A 19,903-nucleotide genomic window follows, 5' to 3' on the forward strand; every position below is an offset into this window, starting at 1 on the left:
TGGCCTGCTGTCAATCAATTTCTGGGCCAAGTCCTGACTGACGGCAGCCCATTCTTGCATAATCAATGCTTGGAATTGATCAGAATTTGTGGGATTTTGTTTGTCCACCCACCTCTTGAGGATTGACCACAAGTTCTCAATGGGGTTAAGATCTGGGAAGTTTCCTGACCATGGACCCAAAATGTTGATGTTTTGTTCCCCAAGCCACTTAGTTGTCACTTTTGCCTTACGGCACGGTGCTCCATCCTCATGGAAAAGGCATTGTTCATCACCAAACTGTTCTTGGATATTTGGGAGAAGTTGTTTTGGTACCATTCTTTATTCATGGCTGTGTTCTTAGGCAAAATTGTGAGTGAGCATCCCCACACATGAATGGTCTCAGGATGCTTTACTGTTGGCATGACACAGGACTGATGGTAGTGCTCACCTTTTCTTCTCCGGACAATCTTTTTTCCGGATGCCCCAAACAGTCGGAAAAGGGATTCATCAGAGAAAATGACTTTACCCCAGTCCTCAGCAGTCCAATCCCTGTACCTTTTGCAGAATATCAGTCTGTCCCTGCCCTTCTTGACACCAGGCCATCCTCTAAAAGTCTTTGCCTCACTGTGTGAAGCTGAATCAACTTTAGGAGACAGACTTGGCGCTTGCTGGACTTTCTTGGGCTCCCTGATTTGGGTTGATTTGATTTAGGTACAATCTTTCTAGCAGCAATATCCTTGCCTATGAAGCCCTTTTTGTGCAAAGCAATGATCACTGCCGGTGTTTCCTTGCAGGTAACCATGGTTAACAGAGGAAGAACAATGATTTCAAGCACCACCCTCCTTTTAAGGCATCCAGTCTGCTATTCTAACTCAGTCAACATTACAGAGTGACCTCCAGCCTTGTCCTCGTCAACACTCTCACCTGTGTTAACGAGAGAATCACTGAAATGATGTCAGCAGGTCCTTTTGTGGCAGGGCTGAAATGCAGTGGAAATGGGTTTTTTGGGATTAAGTTCATTTTCATGGCAAAGAGGGACTTCACAATTAATTGCAATTCATCTGATTACTCTTCATATGCAAATTGCCAAAAATGAGGCAGCAGACTTTGAGAAAATTAATATTTGTGTCATTCTCAAAACTTTTGGCCACGGCTGTATTTACAAGGTATTAAAACTGTAACATAAACGTAAGCACATGTGCATGTGTGTGCAGAATTGTCTCAAATTGAAAATCTCATGCCAGCCACCTGACCAAAGTTGGAAATCCTGAATCAAATGCATCTGGATCTGTCCTTTGAGGGCTCCTGCATCTTCCTAAATCTGACACAGAGACAGTAATGCATCGTGGACCTGAGCTATTACGTCTTTCTCTCCAGATGAGGACTTGAAGCTGAACAGCAGCCTGTTCAGATGGCCAGAGAAGATCCTCCCCGTGTTTGAACTTAACAAAAGCCGCCTGGCCACATGTAGGGATCGCACTGAAGATGTCATCCTTACCAGGTAATTATGCCGCTTCACAGACTGGATAAGTTGCCTGTCTGGGAATCGCTTGCATTGTTGCACAGGAATAAAACAGGCACATGAAGTTATGAACTGTATCAAACTGGCTTTCCCTTTTCTCAGGATCTCCAAGTTTGTTCAGAAGCTACAGTCTATCAGCAAAGATGTTGAAGCATTCAAAAGGAAGGAGCTAATGAGCCTTGAAGAGATGAAGCATAATGTGGAGAAACTGAGTGAAGTAGCAGCCTTTCTTGATGCTGCAGTGGCGGAGCTCGAGGTCAAGAGTGATACTATCCTTCTGACTCCAGAAGTTTGTGCAACACTGATTGAGATCAAGCTGAAAATGTTTTTCATGTGTTCCTTCAGGACATAAATAAGGAGGAGAATCTCTTGGGAAAAGAACAGACCCAATGCCTTGATCTGCAGAGTCTTCTAGCCAACAAGCAACCCTATGACCACCTCTGGACCACTGCCCTTAACTTCCAAAACAAATCGGAGTTTTGGATGAATGGTAAACAAATCTAAATGCATCCTGAGCATTTTGGTTCATTTATAATTTTAAGCAACTAAGGAATACCACAATGATTCTGACCATGTCAAAGCTATACAATATTCTCAGGGTAACGGATGTAGGATAGCTTTGTGAAGAATTAGGAGGCAATATGGAGAATCTGACTGGTTCCTTATTGGTAAAGGAGTTACCAATTATTGGTAAAGGAGTTACCAGGATTCTGTCATTGTTTCTATTGAACTTTAATGCAGAATATAGATTGGAGGTATAGACAGTATAGACTCTAGACTGGTGAAAGAAACATTTCCATTTCAATACGGTGTAAAGTCAAGGAACAGCTGGGAGTGAAAAGAAAATAAAGTGTAAAACCACAGGAATTGCATGTAACTTTAGCGGACATGGTGAAGACATGAAGGTTATAAACAGCCTTTGTCTCCAAGGAACAATGATCAACAACAAAGGATGAAGCATTTAGTTTCATGAAGTATGTCACAGAGCGGTGATGAAGGACCTAGGAAAACATGTTCAAAAGTTGTGCTGTATCTCTAAGAACAACATTTTCTGTCACTGGAAAATGAAGCGGCACGACAGGAGGGATACTGAGGCCTTTGAAGTGGTTATTTCATTACATCAAGCCTGAACTTTCACGCAGATGACCAGACTGAATTTTTCTTATTTTGCCAACATTATAAGAAGAGTCTCCTAATTGCTTGGAAAAGCTGAAGGTAAAAGAGGAAGAGAGTAAGCTGCAAAATAATGGATGGACTCAATCACCACAACAATGGACATTGGATGAGAAGGCATGAAGACTAATTGTCCTCCCCGTGTCTCCATGGGGTTTCCTCCGGGTGCTCTGGTTTACATTCTGAGGTTAACTGGAGTTACCTGCCTGCCTGTAGGTGTGCGTGTGTGAGTGAATGGTGTGTTAGCATGCTCTGCAGTGGGTTGTTTCCTGCCGTGTGCCCATAGGCTCCGGGTCCCCCGCGACCCTGAATAGGACGAGCGGTTTTAGAAAATGGATGGATGGATAATCTCCGTAATCTTAGACTTAATAAATTAAGGTACAAGTAGACTGTGTACCTGCTCCTGTCTCGATGGAGGTGGAGAAGCCTTCGGTTCTGCACCAGCAGGCTGAGGAACAGCATCTTCCCCACAGCTGCCTCCATGCTGAACTCCCAGCAGAACCACAAATCTTCAGTCAAACCTGCTCATAACATGCACTGCACCCCCACTTCATACCTGGATGTGCTGTCGGTAACCACAGCATTGTATTCCTTGGGGGATTCAAATCTTATCTATTTCTGATTTCTGATTCTAGCACTGTTGCACAGTTTGCACTTTCAGATTAGATGGCAAACTTCATTGTCTGAGTACTAATCTGTTCTACCTAATCTAAATAATCTTTAGCTAGCTTTAATTAGAAATTGGTTTCCCACCTTCGAATCCCAACCAGGTCCTTTCGTACACTTGAACGCCGAGGAGATCTCTGAGGAGCTGGGCAACATGTGGCGAACCATGTACAAGCTGACCAAAAGTTTTGCGGACCTGCCTGGCCCCCGACGAGTTGCAGACAGCTTCAGGATCAAGATTGAAAAGTTCAAACAGCACCTCCCAATACTTACCACCATCTGCAATCCTGGCATCAAAGGCCGACACTGGGAAAAGGTCAGTGCATACAGGATCTATCACTTGTTTCTACGGCTTGTTTCATTTTGAAACTTGTGGAGTTTCCTGAATTACTTGAATAATCTGTGCTGATTTCCGTATTCAGATCAGTGCCATTGCGGGCTACACTGTGCAGCCTGATGAGGACACGTCGCTGCTGAACATGGTGGAGCTGGGCCTGTCCAAATTTGCTGACAAGTATGTCTGATGCTTCATACTGGATTTTCTCATCATCATAAGCAATGCACAACAGCACCAAAACATAACTAAGGCCACTGGTAAAATACACTGGTCACATTAATCATTTGGTGGGTGAGGAAGGTGAGGAATATTATAAATATACCAGTGGATTATTATTGTTGAGGCATGTTTGTTTTAGTATTTAGTATTTACACTCACCTAAAGGATTATTAGGAACACCTGTTCAATTTCTCATTAATGCAATTATCTAATCAACCAGTGACATGGCAGTTGCTTCAATGCATTTAGGAGTGTGGTCCTGGTCAAGACAATCTCCTGAACTCCAAACTGAATGTCAGAATGGGAAAGAAAGGTGATTTAAGCAATTTTGAGCATGGCATGGTTGTTGGTGCCAGACGGGCCGGTCTGAGTATTTCACAATCTGCTCAGTTACTGGGATTTTCATGCACAACCATTTCTAGGGTTTACAAAGAATGGCGTGCAAAGGGAAAAACATCCAGTATGCAGCAGTCCTGTGGCCGAAAATGCCTTGTTGATGGTAGAGGTCAGAGGAGAATGGGCCGACTGATTCAAGCTGATAGAAGAGCAACTTTTACTGAAATAACCACTCGTTACAACCGAGGTATGCAGCAAAGCATTTGTCCAGCCACAACACGCACAACCTTGAGGCGGATGGGCTACAAAAGCAGAAGACCCCACCGGGTACCACTCATCTCCACTACAAATAGGAAAAAGAGGCTACAATTTGCATGAGCTCACCAAAATTGGACAGTTGAAGACTGGAAAAATGTTGCCTGGTCTGATGAGTCTCGATTTATGTTGAGACATTCAAATGGTAGAGTCAGAATTTGGCGTAAACAGAATGAGAACATGGATCCATCATGCCTTGTTACCACTGTGCAGGCTGGTGGTGGTGGTGTAATGGTGTGGGGGATGTTTTCTTGGCACACTTTAGGCCCCTTAGTGCCAACTGGGCATCGTTTAAATGCCACGGCCTACCTGAGCATTGTTTCTGACCATGTCCATCCCTTTGTGACCACCATGTACCCATCCTCTGATGGCTACTTCCAGCAGGATAATGCACCATGTCACAAAGCTCGAATCATTTCAAATTGGTTTCTTGAACATGACAATGAGTTCACTGTACTAAAATGGCCCCCACAGTCACCAGATCTCAACCCAATAGAGCATCTTTGGGATGCCCTGGATGTGCATCCTGGATGTGCATCCCACAAATCTCCATCAACTGCAAGATGCTATCCTATCAATATGGGCCAACATTTCTAAAGAATGCTTTCAGCACCTTGTTGAATCAATGCCACGTAGAATTAAGGCAGTTCTGAAGGCGAAAGGGGGTCAAACACCGTATTAGTATGGTGTTCCTAATAATCCTTTAGGTGAGTGTATATTCACTATATTAGTTATATAAAGTTTGGACACACCAAGCTACATACAAAGCAGAGCGATAATGTCACATCACATGACCTGGCCACCTGACATTTTTTTTCTTTAGCTTATATAACTTATGAAGCACCACCTTATCGTGGTGGAGGGGTTTGTGTGCCTCCATGATCCTAGGAGCTATGTTGTCAGAGGCAGTTGCCCCTAGTAGGGTCTCCCAAGGCAAACTGGTCCTAGGTGGGTGGCCAGACTCAGTGAGGTTCACATAGACCCCTATGATCAATGACAATAAGGACCATGTTACCTTGCCTGAATTGGGAAGACCGGGGCCTCGCCCTGGAGCCAGGCCTGGGGCGGGAGTTTGAAGGCAAGCACCTGGTGGCTGGGCCTCCACCCATGGGGCCCAGCCAGGCATAGCCTGAAGGGGTAACATGGGTTCATCCCCCTAAAGACCCACCACCTACAGGGGAAGCCGTGGGAGTCGAGTGCAATGTAGATCGGGTGCCAGTCAAAGGCAGGGTCCTTCGTGGACCAATCGTTGGCTACTGGCTCTTGGTATATGCAATGTAACCTCTCTGGTGGAAAAGGAACCTAATCTGGGGTGGGGGTAGGGAGAAACTGACTAGATATAGTTGGGCTCATGTCAACACATGGCTCAGGCTCTAGAACTCCTGGAGAGAGTCTGAACTCTATTCCACTCTGGAGTTGCCCTTGGTGAGAGGCTCCAGACAGGGGTGGGGCTACTTATAGCCCCCGGTTTGGTACCAGTGCATTGGAGTTTACCCCGTGGGATGAGAGAGTCGCCTCCCTTCGACTTTTTGTCGGGAGACGGACTCTTAGCAGTTGTCTGTGCGTACGTGTCAAACACCAGCTCTTCACCCTAACACGGATTCTGACGGGTTCAATGGTAGTTTGTGGTTTGTGGACTAGGAAAAGGCATACAATCATGTCCCTCAGGGGGTCCTGTGGGGAGTATGGGGTATGGGGTCCACTGTTGTGGGCCATCAGATCCCTGTAAAAATAGAATGAGAGCTTGGTTCACATTACCAACTGTAAGTCAGACTCGTTCCCAGTGAGTGTTGGACTCTGTCAGGGCTGCCCTTTGTCACCGGTTCTGTTGATAACATTTATGGACAAAATTTTTTGGTGTCTGAGGCCATGGTTCTCGACCGGAAAAGGGTGGATTGCCCTCTCCTAGTGGGGGATGAGTTACTGCCTCAAGCAGGAAGTATCTCAGGGTCTTGTTCATGAGTGAGGGAAAAAGGGAGCAGGAGACTGACAGATGGATCAGTGCAGCGTCATCAGTAATGTGGATGCTGTACTGTTCTGCTTTAGTGAAGAGGGAACTGAGCTCTGGGTAGTGACCGAAATAATAAAATTGTGGACACAAGCCGACGAAATGAGTGTCCTCAGCAAGGTGGCTGGGTTAAGCCTCGGAGAGGGTAAGGAGGTCAGACTTTCTTTCAGGAGGGGCTCAAAGTAGAGTCTCTGCTCCTCTACATCGAAAGGAGCCAGTTGTGGTGGTTTGGACATCTATCTAGGATGCCTCCTGAGGAGGGGTTTCGGGCAGGTCCACCTGGGAGGAGGCCAAGAGGCAGACCCAGGACATACTGGAGAGATTATATCTCTCAGCTGGCCTGGGAGCGCCTTGGAATTCCTCTGGTGGAGCTGGAGGAGGTGGCTGGTGAAAAGGATATCTGGGCATCTCTGCTTAGACTGCTGCCCCCGCGACCCAACCCCGGATAAGCGGCAGAAGATGGATGGATGGATGGATGAACTTATGTAGATAGGCTTCTCTGAAAAATGATGATTTAGACCAGGGGTCACCAACCTTTTTGAAACTGAGTGCTACTTCACGGGTACTGAGCCATACGAAGGGCTACCAGCTTGAAACGCCCTCCTAAACTTATCTAAACTTCATGTATAATAAACATGTTTTAAATGTTTTTTTTTTTTAGATATTGTCATTTTCAAATCTATATAAATGCAAATGTGATTAAAGAAGAATAGCAACAGGATAAAATAAAATTTTAGACGCTGCTCACTGGTGAGTTGTGGTATTTTTAGAACAGGTCCATGGGTGACTCATGTGGTTCTTGGGGGCATCCTGGTGCCCGGGGGCACCATGTGGGTGACCCCTGATTTATACATTTTGCATTATAGCAGTCTCACATCATATTTAATATCATATATTTCTGGAGCACCCTTCCATGGCATACACATAAGCTTTAATTTAAACTGTTTCATTCCAGGCTTGAGGAGATCAGCGCTGAAGCCAGCAAGGAGTTTTCCCTGGAAAAATCCTTGGACAAGATGAGGTCAGAGTGGGCTGAACTTCGCTTTGTCTTCACCCCATACAGAGACACGGTGAGTGGGTTTCTCAGCACAGTGGGTTCTACTTAGTAATCATGTTCCAGTGCTGTGCAGAGCAACATTACTTTGACTTTAATTTAACCAGTAGGAAAGGTTAGATGACTGCACATTCAATCATAATGGTAGCAGCCATACCATTGGTTAGTCGTAGAGGTAGAAAGATCAGGTTCAGAAAGTACAAATCCAAACTAAGATTTTGTTTCAACCAACCGTTCGAGTATTAAGAGTTTCATTCGCAGAGTACTCCACCGGTTGGTTGAAAGAAAATCTTGGTCTGGATTTGTATTTGCTGAATCTGAACTTTCCACCTCTGGTTATTTGTTTATGTAAATCATAACCATACCTTGTACCTGGACTGGTTTTCTGAGCCTCTGTAACATATCTGTGGGGGCAGGGTACAAGCATTGTGAGTGCAGTAGATGACATCCAGGTGCTCCTTGATGATCACATCATCAAGACCCAGACCATGCGTGGTTCTCCGTTCATCAAACCTATTGAGACTGACTGTAAGGTGGGATGCACATCTACTTTCTGAATGTGTGCACCATGTTAGATTCTCCCCAACCTACAGTAAATGAACCCAATTCTCCACACAGCAATGGGAAGAGAAGTTACTGCTGATCCAGGACGTTGTTGATGCCAAGCTGAAGTGTCAAGCCAGCTGGCTGTACCTGGAGCCCATCTTTAGCTCAGAGGACATCATTGTCCAAATGCCAGAAGAAGGCCGCAAATTTGCCATAGTTAATAACCACTGGAAGGAGATCATTGCTGAAGCGGTGGGAACTGTAGAGCAAAAGATATATAGAGCTTTGATGCTGATTATGCACCTCTTGTATAGTGTTTTGAACCCCGAAAAGAGATTTTTACCGTAACCATGTTGTGGCACCTACTTGTGTTTGCAGGTAAAAGACCCCAGAGTGCTGGTAGCTACAGCCCAGCCCAACATGCTGGAGAGATTGAAGGCTTCCAATGTGTTTTTGGAGGAAATTCAAAAGGGGCTCAACACTTATCTGGAGCAGAAAAGACTCTTCTTCCCAAGGTATGCAGGGCAGCAGGTACAGATTAATCATGATGATTGATTCAATATTTTTATAATCAAGCTATTGCTCTTGTGAGAAATCATGTCACCTCTCGTTTCTGGTCCTCCTGGTCATCGCTGGACGCGCAGGTTTTTCTTCCTGTCAAATGATGAGCTTCTGGAGATCCTTTCAGAGACTAAGGATCCACTAAGAGTCCAACCTCACCTGAAGAAGTGCTTCGAAGGCATCGCTAAGCTCGAGTTCACAGAGGACATGGAGATCACTGGCATGATCAGCTCTGAGAAGGAAACTGTTCCATTCGTCCGAAAAATCTACCCAGCTAAGGCCAAGGTGTCTGTCAGCGATGTGCAAGTGCTGAAACAGCTTTATTTAGAAGTTTGTGTCTGTATATATTATGTATTTACACCAGGGGCTTATACCAGGGGGGAACAGGGGCACTGGCCCCAGCTGAAGGCTGATTGGCCCCTGGAGAGCCCCTCCTCTGTCGTTCACCAATTCAAAATATAAAATACTTAAGGTGCTCCCCACCTTAACAAGGTCCTGTAATAAATCCTGATTGACACCTATTTTGGTGTTGATGCTTCTTCATACCTCAGCATCATTTCCAAAGGGAACCGTTCCCTGTATTGTTTCGCACAGGGCATGGTGGAGAAGTGGCTGCAGCAGGTGGAGGAGGCGATGCTGAGCAGTATGAGAGCTGTCATTCATGATGGAGTCAAAGAATATGTCCAGGTGCCAAATCATCAGTCATTTAGGAACAAGTCCCTTGTAAGACATGTACCAGTCAAATGGCTGGACACACCAAGCCTTCTACAAAGTGTTGCGTCACAAATTGTCCCATCACATGACCTGACCACCTGACCTAAACCCAGAGATGGTTTTGACAAGAGAATGAAGGAAAAGTGGCCAGTGAGTGCTCAGCATATGTGGGACCTCCTTCAGGACAGCTGGAAAAGCATCCCAGGAGGCCACCTCATGAAACTGGAGTAGAGGAGACAGTAGGTCAGACAGTCCCTGGAGCGATTGGGGATAAGGGCCTTAAGGGCCCAGTGGTGGGATCACTCTGCCGACCATGGGATTTGAACTGGCAACCTTCTGAGTCCTATTCTACAGAGCACCCCCCTCCCCAACAAATTAATTCTTTTTAGTACTTTTTTGGTCACTGCATAATTCCATTTATGCTATTTTATAGTTCTGATGTCTTTATAATTATTCTAAAACGTAGAGCATAGTACAAATACACCTGTCTATGGGTGGGTGTGTCCAAACTTTTGCCTGGTACTGTACATGCAACCGTTTTTCAAATTCCCCTTGTTCAGTTTCATTAAAGTTTAAGAAGTGCAGGAAATGTGTTGAAGGTTCCGAGGAAGAAGTGGGTGCTGAAATGGCCAGGACAGGTTGTCATTTGCGCCTCTTCCATCTTCTGGACCAGTGAAGTCTCAGATGCCATTGAGAAGAACAGTATCTCTGTGAGTTCCCACTGCGGCTCATCTCTGCCCATACGTATCAACTTTGTACCACTATGTTCTCTTCCTAATCATCACAATTAATAATCCTGCTGTTTTGTTGCTGAGGTTTTATTTGACATCACAGGTTTTCTGTTTACTGTAAGGCATACTTGGAGAAAAGCAATGCTCAGATAGCTGACATAGTGGAGCTGGTGAGAGGGAACCTGTCAGGGGGGGCACGTATGACCCTGGGGGCTTTGACTGTCATCGACGTTCACGGTACATCCTATGGTGTCGCTTTGCCGCCACTGTCGGTTGAGTTCGGCCCTGAGACCCACCCTCAATGCTAAGCCCCTTCTGTGCCCCTCCCAGCACGTGATGTGGTTGCAAGGCTGGCCCAGGATGGCGCTTCCTCTCTGAGTGACTTCCAGTGGATTTCCCAGCTTCGGTATTTCTGGGAAGATGGTGACGTGCTTGTGCGCATGATCACCACCACCGTGAAGTACGGCTACGAGTACCTGGGGAATTCCCCGCGTCTCGTCATCACTCCGCTGACTGACCGCTGCTACAGGTCTGTCATAGCAACACCTCATTCTTTTATTTCATAAGTTAACTTACTTTAAATAACATTTAGCATATTCTTTTATCGGACCATGTATGTGCTAAGTTATTAATTCAAGAAACGAGATCTAGCTGTGACTTTAAGGGCCTATAAAGTGGTATTTCAGGACATTACACACAATATTTCAGGACACTAATGGGAGCCCTGAAATTGAACCTGGGAGGTGCTCCGGAGGGGCCTGCAGGAACTGGGAAGACAGAGACCACCAAAGATCTGGCCAAAGCGCTGGCAAAGCAGGTGTGTCACAGCGTGCATTAAGCTGTAGCCAGGGTTCGAAAGATGGCTCTATTGTAATAGGCACTATGCTCTCCACATAAGTGGATAAGTACTGGATAAGTAGTTAGAAGATGACTAGATAGGCAGGTGGATTCTTATTGTTATTGCTGTTAATTACAATATTCATCGTAATGATCAGAAGTAGAAGATTAAAGGAATTGTAGGTCACTGTTATGTACGTTATCTCTTCTCCTGATTTATGTATTTGTCGGTCTGTGCCTTCTCTCCCAGTGTGTGGTCTTTAACTGCTCTGACGGCCTGGATTATAAGGCCATGAGCAAGTTCTTCAAAGGCTTGGCGCAGTCGGGAGCCTGGGCCTGCTTCGATGAGTTCAACCGCATCGAGGTGAGTGGTCAGAGAGGGACCTCCAAGGCGGAGAACCCCGAGCCCATTAAAGCCGCCGTCTTCCCTGACTCTGCACGCCAGGTGGAGGTGCTGTCTGTGGTGGCCCAGCAGATCCTCAGCATCCAGCAGGCCATTGCCCGCAACCTCAGGACCTTCCTGTTTGAGGGCACAGAGCTCTCACTGAACCCCACCTGCTCAGTCTTCATCACCATGAATCCCGGCTATGCCGGCAGGGCTGAGTTACCGGACAACCTCAAGGTGTTTAGCACCAGTCCCGTAAAAGCAGAGAATCATACTATTGCAAATAAGAAAAACGTACAAATGACGTACCTGAAATATCAGTATTTGCAGGATGCTGGTCCTTCTGTGTTTGCAGGCCCTTTTCCGCACAGTGGCGATGATGGTGCCAGACTATGGTCTTATTGGCGAGATCTCACTATACTCAATGGGATATATTGAATCCCGCAGGTATCCGTATTATAAATCCTATTATTAACTGATTCATGTTTGATTTGCAGTATTTGTATGTGTATCCATGGTTTCAGTAGCCACTTTTTTCAGGTTACACAGTCCAAGAAAAGCGGACAATTCCTGAAATTGCTACAAAAATGTATAAAAATCCTGAGTTTCATTGCTCTGTCATCCTTTGATGCATATTTTTCATGGCTCTATTGTCTCCTGAGAATTAGGCAAAACCGTCAGAATCCCTTTCATTCAACAGAGAGTACAGTACTGTACAAAGATGTACAATGTACTTTATTACTACTGAATTTAATGTTGGTAATGTCTTACTGTGCATAATGTATCAATGTAACTTTACCATATGTATGTACAAGAAAATCACATCATAACCACGGGTGGTTCACCATTATCCACGATTTTGGCTAATCATGTCACCCGCGGGTACGGGGGCATTACTGTATGGTTGAAATCATCAAAAACTGTCCGAAAGACTGAAAATGCCAGAAAATAGTGCACTTTTCCTCCGTAAAAGCAGCAGCAAAGTTGAGATGTTATCTACATTTTCCCCTCTCGTCTTTTATGTTGACCGTAGTCTTGCGCAGAAAATCGTGGCCACCTACAGACTATGTTCGGAGCAGCTCAGCTCTCAGCATCACTATGACTACGGGATGCGAGCAGTGAAGTCGGTCCTGACAGCAGCAGGGAGCCTGAAGCTGAAATACCCCCAGGAGGACGAGAGCGTACTGCTGCTGCGAGCCCTGATGGATGTTAACATGGCTAAATTTCTGGCTCAAGATGTGCCACTTTTCCAGGTCAGGTATTGTGTGCACAGCTCTCCCCAGATGTGAATGATATTAGTGAGATATGTAACATCAAATTGCAGCGACATGTACAGTTCAAATTCGTGAGGATGGAATGGAAGATCCCCACAAATGTGAAAATTCACAAATACTTGGGTCTTTTGTTAAAAATGCTAAGTTAACTTAAAAAGTTACTGTGAGAAATGCTTCACTTCAAGGTCACAGAGACAGCTGACACGTGAGTGAGGCTGGTTACCGAGACAAAGTTGTGTAGCGTAGCCAAGCCAAGACTTTTAATATTAAAGATAAAGTATTCATTTACACTAACAAATATTATGTAGGCCTATTACTCATATTTAAATATTGTGTGATTTTATGTGACCCAAATCAATTTCTGTATCGTTTATATATTTTTAGCTTACATGGCGTCCAAAAATATTCCCATATAACTGATCACGGTCAATTCACCAATAACAATCAGCAATGTCAAATTTGTGAATCTGTAGGGGTGGCTATCATGATGCATAGGCAGTATGATATACGATTAATGTTTTCTTCTTTGGTGATTGTGTCTGCTTGCACCGCAGGGTATCATTTCAGACCTCTTCCCAGGGGTAGTCCTTCCTAACCCAGACCATGAGGTTCTTCTCCAGGCCATTAATGACAACATGGCCAAGCTGCGACTTCAGCCCGTCCCCTGGTTCATCGGCAAAATAATCCAGGTGCATGGTGACGCTGTAAAGATGATCCCCGAAAGAGAAGCTTAAGTCAGTAAGATGCTTAGGGGATGGTGGACATCACTGTGCTGAGCTGTGACCTCCCTGGTGCCCGCAGGTTTATGAGATGATGCTGGTCCGTCACGGGTTCATGATTGTGGGAGAGCCCCTGGGTGGGAAGACCTCCGCCTATGAAGTCCTTGCCGGAGCGCTCTGTGATCTTCATGAAGGTTTCTCTTTTTGGATTTTCTCTTGTTCAATTTACGATCTGTTAATTTCAAATCGGTTCCTTTTGAATGTAATCCAGTGCTTCCTGGTTTCCGAACGTGAACCAGGTGGATGTCTGCTGATGTTGAGTCCATTTTCTCTCACCCCAAGCCGAGCTAATGGACGAATTTGCAGTGGACTTCCGAATCATTAACCCCAAAGCCATTACTATGGGTCAGCTCTACGGTTCATTTGATCCCGTCAGCCATGAGTGGTCAGACGGGGTGCTGGCCAACTCTTTCCGAGAGCAGGCCGTATCCACATCAGATGACCGAAAATGGATAATCTTCGATGGTCCCATCGATGCTGTGTGGATTGAAAATATGAACACTGTCTTAGACGACAACAAGAAGGTATGGGATACTAAATAATTCCTAATTATTGAATAGTTAATGATCATTATTATAATTAATAATTATAATATCTTTTTGTGAAAAATAGTGAGATCATTACTAAATGGCTGGAGTACACTTAACTCATAACGGACTGAATGTTGCATATTAGTTCTTTTTTTAAAGACTACAAAATGGTAATGAAAACTGTTTAAGTGTTGGCATTGTGTGCTCTACTTGTCCCATTCAAGCTGTGTCTGATGAGTGGTGAGATCATCCAGATGAGCCCGAAGATGAGCCTCATCTTTGAGCCAGCAGACCTGGAGCAAGCTTCCCCAGCCACTGTCAGCAGGTCAGGCTAACCAGCGGGAACTACAAACGGTACCTGCAAAGCCATGAACATGCTTTGATCAGATATGGCCCTTGCTTTCTGTGTTCCAGATGTGGTATGATCTACATGGAGCCACATCAGCTGGGCTGGGCCCCTCTAAAGGTCTCCTATATGGACACTCTACCAGACAGCTTGAGCTCAGAGCACAAAGAACTGGTGAAAATTATATTTATAGTTGTTTTTCATTCAGACTAATAATGACACATTACTATCTTACTTCATTTTTCAAGAAACACAGCAAAAGCCGAAAAATCCGATTTTGGTTTGAATTTTTGGCTTATTTTCCTGTCTTATAGGAATGCTCTGTTATTCCTTCTTCTGTAGGTCGAGGACTTGTTCAACTGGCTGGTGCAACCGTGCCTGGATTTCATTTACCGCGAGTGTCGCTTCCTTCTGCAGAGCTCTCCCACACACTTGGCCTACAGCCTGATGAGGCTCTATACTTGTCTTCTGGGTTTGTAACAACTATCATTACAAGAGTGAAGGAAGCTAGTCGGTGGATTTTCACATTATACTTAGATACAGTGATCAGATAATCCATGTCAGGGAGGACACTTTGAGCCAGGACAGGATTTATAAACTGCCATTTCAATCAAAAGGACCTGGAGTTGGCTTAAGCACTGAGTCCTTGCTGTGTGCTGATTGGTCAATCTCTTATAATCATGCATGTGACAATAATGTTAATGTGAAACAGCTGGATGCGTCAAGGAAACAAACTAGTCAAAGTACAAGAAGAACTGAACTATTTAGCCAAACACAGGTTTGTAAAACCTGAAGTAGCTCAAAGTGTCCTTCCTGACATGGATTATCTGGTCGTTCTAACTTAGAAATTACTGCATGCAAAGTGTCTGTAATTCCTCTGTAGTATAGCAATAACAAAGTGGACAATGCCCTAAATGCGACATACATTGCTTAGAATGAGAAGTAGGAAATGAGATGAGCTGCATGTTTCATTATCTCGGGCTTCCTTGACAGATGAGATTGCTGAGTCAGGAAGACACGGGGCGGAGTCAATGTCCAGCCCACAAATGACACTGTGGCTTCAAGGCCTCTTCCTTTTCGCTGTTGTCTGGAGCTTGGGGGGCACTGTTAATGGAGAAAGCCGCAAGAAGTTTGATGTCTTCTACCGTAACCTGCTGGAAGGCAGGAGCGCCGAACATCCCCGGCCTAGAAGTGTAAAGCTAACAAAGAACAATGTCTTCCCCGAAAGAGGTTCAATGGTTGATTTCTCAGTTAAAAACCATCATTGGTGAAAAGTTTTATTGTATTCATTATCTAATACACCTTGTGTCTGCAGGAATGGTCTATGACTACTACTTCCACAAACAGGCATCTGGACAATGGAACATGTGGACAGATCGAATCACAAAGGAGGAATCCACCATCTGTCCTGGGGCCAATGTTAGTCTTTTCTCGTTTCTCTTTTAATTTTATTTCCAGACTGATGCATCCAACATCTATACTTCCTGCTGATAGCCATGTGTCACGTCCCTTCCTTACCTCTGCCTCTCTGACAGGTATCTGAGCTCATCATACCCACCGTGGAAACTGCACGCCAGTCCTTCTTCCTGCACACGTACCTTGCCCATGAGGTGCCCGTGTTGTTTGTTGGCCCTACCGGCACGGGCAAGTCCGTCATCAACAACAGATTCCTGCTCCAGCTTCCAAAAGAACAGTACATCCCAAACTGCATCAATTTCTCCGCCCGCACCTCTGCTAACCAAACTCAGGACATCATTATGTCTAAGCTGGACCGCAGAAGAAAAGGTGTCTTCGGTCCCCCGATGGGAAAGAAGTGTGTGCTCTATGTAGGTAAGGAATTGGCATGTATTTATGAATTTAGTTTCTTAATGTAGTTGTACTCTAATTATTACATTATTGTACATACACATACACAGGTACATAAAAGTATTCAATATTATATTGGTCATTTTTTTTACTTTGATTTCTTAGATGATCTCAACATGCCTGCAAAGGAAATTTACGGTGCCCAACCACCCATTGAACTGTTACGACAGTGGATTGACCACAGCCATTGGTATGACAAGAGGGACACTGCAAGGCTGGACATAGTCGACGTTCTCTTTGTGTCTGCGATGGCTCCCCCTGGTGGGGGTCGGACTGACATTACAGGTACAGAGGTGGATACTCTACACATAATACAGCTGCTTTCCTAAAATTACTCAATATGTGAATAATAAATAGAAGCACAGTTAAGTAGCAGACTATTAATAAATATATTAATGAATATATTAGTGAAATTTTAATTGACCATCCAAGAATATGGTTACTCATCTATTTTTAAATGAAGGGCGATTCACGCGGCACCTAAACATCATTGCTATTGACTCCTTCGATGATGAGACCCTGACTAAGATTTTTACATCCATCACCGACTGGCATTTTGAGAAGGGCTTTGATCCCTCTTTTCAAAGGTGAGAGTTAATCTTCTTGTGATCTAATTTTATAAAAATGTGTTAAATAACAAGCATGTTTTATATGCAGTTTGTGTGATACCACTTTGATTATCATATGAATTATGCACATTTACAGTATCTTAAAGTATGTTATGCATATATTTTACTTGCCGCATATTTCTTTACCCTCCAACTTTTGAATCACTGATTTGCCAAATTCAAGAAACAAATTCTGCAATGTTTCTGTATTTATTAAAAAAAAGGTTCTATTTAAATATTAAATAATTTAGAAAATATTCAGAAAACAATTTTGCATGACATTATGTATTTCTGCAGCTTTTTCTTTATAATATAAATGTATTATAAACCATAAATGTATCTTTAAGAAGCAGGTAATACATTTAACGTTCTTTTGCGGCCCCATTTCTTGTAATTGTGCAGCGCTCACACCTGTGTCAGCCACACGTGCACCTGACACTGCACACCGTTCACAGAGCTCTGTCTCATAATTAATTCATGTGAGCTGAGGCCGCTGTGTTTTTTAGGCTGGGGATGATACTGGTGCAGGCTACCAAGGCCGTGTACAAGGATGCCACAGGCCACTTCCTGCCCACCCCCTCGAAGTCCCACTACATCTTTAACTTGAGGGACTTTGCCAGGGTGATACGGGGCGTGCTTTTGTGCCCCCACTCCCATCTGCAGGCAAGGCTTCTCTTCATCGCTCTCTACAGCCTGCAGAAGTGCTGCCTGCAGCATTTTCGCACCATTGCCCTCAGCTGTGTTTGCACACAAACGTATTTTATGCTTATGCTATGCTTGCACTTTTATCTAAGGAAAATTTCAATTGTATTTTACAGCCAGATGTTATACTGTAGCAGTTCATTGTAAGAGCTTCAACCTTCTGGATACAAATACTGCCCTTCCTACAATATTTAGCCCATGTGTTTTTGATATTTAATTCAGTAACATTTATATTAAATGCACCTTCATAATGCATTCATTATGCATTCATAAACAGAATGTAAGTATACCTTTAATCCTTTAATATATTAATAACAAACATTATATAATTATAATGATTGTTTTTAATGTATATTACAGATGTTAAGGTATGTTAGGATGTTAAAGTATACTTACATGCTACTTATGAATGTTCTACGAGTGCAATATGAAGGTGCACTTAACGTTCAATTAATGCATTATAAAGGCATTATGAAGGTGCAGTTAATGTAAAGTATTGCCTTATATTTTTAAAGTATTCTATTCAAACTTCATTCTGATTTTTGCAGTTTAAAAAGTTTGGCTATGGACATTAGATAATCTGACTGAGGTTTACACAGTCCTGTGTCATTTTACATAAGGTTATCATTTTAAATAATAGCAACAGGCAAAATTGTTACCTGCCTGATGTAATTCAAAATATCCAGGAGTGATTTCTTGACACTTGTCAAGAGTAATTATTCGTCTGTTTTTTATGTCCAGTTTTCAGAGATTTTGAATAATTTCACTTCTGTATTCAGTCACAGACAATGGCAGGTGGCAAACCACGACATCTCAAAGTCACTGCCATTTCCAGCCGTGTTTTTTTACTCCGTTAATCAGCTGATGACATGTGGGTAGGGTATGCACAGACAGGAGTCAGTCTAAAAATTACATTCTCATCTGAGCTTTGACTTCAGCTGTACGACTCTAGTCTCTCCCTATAGGAAATAATGGCCTTAATGTAATAATAGAAATTCTTTCTATTATTTTTGGGTTTAGCCCTGTTATTTAGTAATTTGTACAATAACAAAAACAACATACATTTTTGGTAACACTTTTTTTGGATAGCCTACAGAGGATCTTCTTTTTAACAGTTTTATTTAACATAAATACTATGACATTCCAACACCTTAGCTGAGATTCAACAATTTAGCTGTTTTGCTGTGTCTGTAGATGTTTAATAGACTATAGAGTATACAGTGTATATGTAATGATTCATGAATGTACCTACATATTCTTAGAATAATTTAATTGAATTTAATTACTCATAGTTATATGAATTATTGAATCTCAACTTGAAATGTTCTTGAAACAAACACTTTGTATACCCTCTGTAGGCGGACTATTCAAACAGTGTTACCAATTTATTTTTTTTTGTACAAAAAAAAAAGTTTGTGTGAATTAAATGACTAATTGGCACTTATATTTTATATTTATTGACAGGACAGAAACAAGCTGATTCGATTATGGATACATGAGGTTTATCGTGTGTTCTACGACCGTCTTGTAGACAACACAGACAGAGAATTTTTTTTCAATATTGTCAAGGAGAGAACTTCTGGCATTTTCAAGGAGAGCATGGACATGGTAATGGACTTTCTTTTATTTCTAAGCAAAAAAATGTCTGAGAAAAGTTCTGAGAAACTTATTAAATCTAATAGAAGTATAGTCATGGGAACAAAGCATTTCAATGTTCCTCAACAGCTCCTCAGTCATCTTGCCCTGGCTGGGAAAATGACAGATGAAGCCATTCACAGTCTTTTCTTTGGGAATTATGCCACGCCTGACTCCGATGTCAAGGCCTATGATGAGATCACAGACCTTCAGCAGCTCTTGGCTGTGATGGAGCTATACCTGGATGAGTTCAACCATGTCAGCCAGGCACCCATGTCATTCGTCATGTTCAAGTTTGCCGTTGAGCACATCTCCCGGATCTGTCGTGTGCTCCAGCAAGACAACGGTCACTTGCTGCTCGTGGGCATAGGCGGTTCAGGCAGACAGAGTGCGACCAAGCTTAGTACCTTCATCAGTAATTATGAACTCTTCCAGATTGAGCTGACTAAAAACTATGGGATGACTGAGTGGAGGGATGATCTGAAAAAGGTAATGCTACAAGCTGGCATTCAGGGAAAGAGAACAGTCTTCCTGTTCAGTGACAGCCAGATCAAAGATGAGGCCTTTGTGGAAGATATCAATATGCTGCTCAACACGGCTGACATACCTGATATCTTCCCGGCCGACGAGCGTGCAGACATCATAGACAAGGTGCAAGGTATCGCACGGCTGGAGGGCAAGAAGATCGATCCCACACCTCTTTCCATGTACAACCATTTTGTTGATCGAGTCAAAGCCAACCTACATATTGTACTAGGTATCACACCAACCGTATCCGTT

General features: G+C 43.6%; 1 protein-coding gene across 1 annotated transcript in view; it reads left to right on the top strand.

Annotated features, from left to right (window-relative positions):
- dnah3 (dynein axonemal heavy chain 3) overlaps window positions 1-19,903 on the top strand; it is a 37,426-nt gene that overhangs the window by 7,206 nt on the left and 10,317 nt on the right. Inside the window, exons 15-47 of the mRNA XM_023819145.2 lie at window positions 1,357-1,480; window positions 1,604-1,757; window positions 1,847-1,991; window positions 3,445-3,656; window positions 3,763-3,854; window positions 7,511-7,625; window positions 8,026-8,142; window positions 8,228-8,407; window positions 8,534-8,670; window positions 8,800-9,001; window positions 9,311-9,403; window positions 10,030-10,140; window positions 10,284-10,398; window positions 10,492-10,690; window positions 10,870-10,978; window positions 11,249-11,362; window positions 11,444-11,620; window positions 11,739-11,830; window positions 12,417-12,636; window positions 13,212-13,346; window positions 13,459-13,570; window positions 13,719-13,960; window positions 14,191-14,291; window positions 14,381-14,486; window positions 14,655-14,784; window positions 15,306-15,542; window positions 15,628-15,731; window positions 15,848-16,142; window positions 16,284-16,463; window positions 16,642-16,765; window positions 17,293-17,449; window positions 18,953-19,096; window positions 19,214-19,880. Of these exons, the coding sequence (XP_023674913.2) occupies window positions 1,357-1,480; window positions 1,604-1,757; window positions 1,847-1,991; window positions 3,445-3,656; window positions 3,763-3,854; window positions 7,511-7,625; window positions 8,026-8,142; window positions 8,228-8,407; window positions 8,534-8,670; window positions 8,800-9,001; window positions 9,311-9,403; window positions 10,030-10,140; window positions 10,284-10,398; window positions 10,492-10,690; window positions 10,870-10,978; window positions 11,249-11,362; window positions 11,444-11,620; window positions 11,739-11,830; window positions 12,417-12,636; window positions 13,212-13,346; window positions 13,459-13,570; window positions 13,719-13,960; window positions 14,191-14,291; window positions 14,381-14,486; window positions 14,655-14,784; window positions 15,306-15,542; window positions 15,628-15,731; window positions 15,848-16,142; window positions 16,284-16,463; window positions 16,642-16,765; window positions 17,293-17,449; window positions 18,953-19,096; window positions 19,214-19,880 (5,442 nt within the window). The remainder of the gene's footprint in view (window positions 1-1,356; window positions 1,481-1,603; window positions 1,758-1,846; window positions 1,992-3,444; window positions 3,657-3,762; window positions 3,855-7,510; window positions 7,626-8,025; window positions 8,143-8,227; window positions 8,408-8,533; window positions 8,671-8,799; window positions 9,002-9,310; window positions 9,404-10,029; window positions 10,141-10,283; window positions 10,399-10,491; window positions 10,691-10,869; window positions 10,979-11,248; window positions 11,363-11,443; window positions 11,621-11,738; window positions 11,831-12,416; window positions 12,637-13,211; window positions 13,347-13,458; window positions 13,571-13,718; window positions 13,961-14,190; window positions 14,292-14,380; window positions 14,487-14,654; window positions 14,785-15,305; window positions 15,543-15,627; window positions 15,732-15,847; window positions 16,143-16,283; window positions 16,464-16,641; window positions 16,766-17,292; window positions 17,450-18,952; window positions 19,097-19,213; window positions 19,881-19,903) is intronic.

This window comes from Paramormyrops kingsleyae, chromosome 5 (genome assembly GCF_048594095.1).
Source record: "Paramormyrops kingsleyae isolate MSU_618 chromosome 5, PKINGS_0.4, whole genome shotgun sequence".
In the NCBI taxonomy this organism is placed as follows: domain Eukaryota; kingdom Metazoa; phylum Chordata; class Actinopteri; order Osteoglossiformes; family Mormyridae; genus Paramormyrops; species Paramormyrops kingsleyae.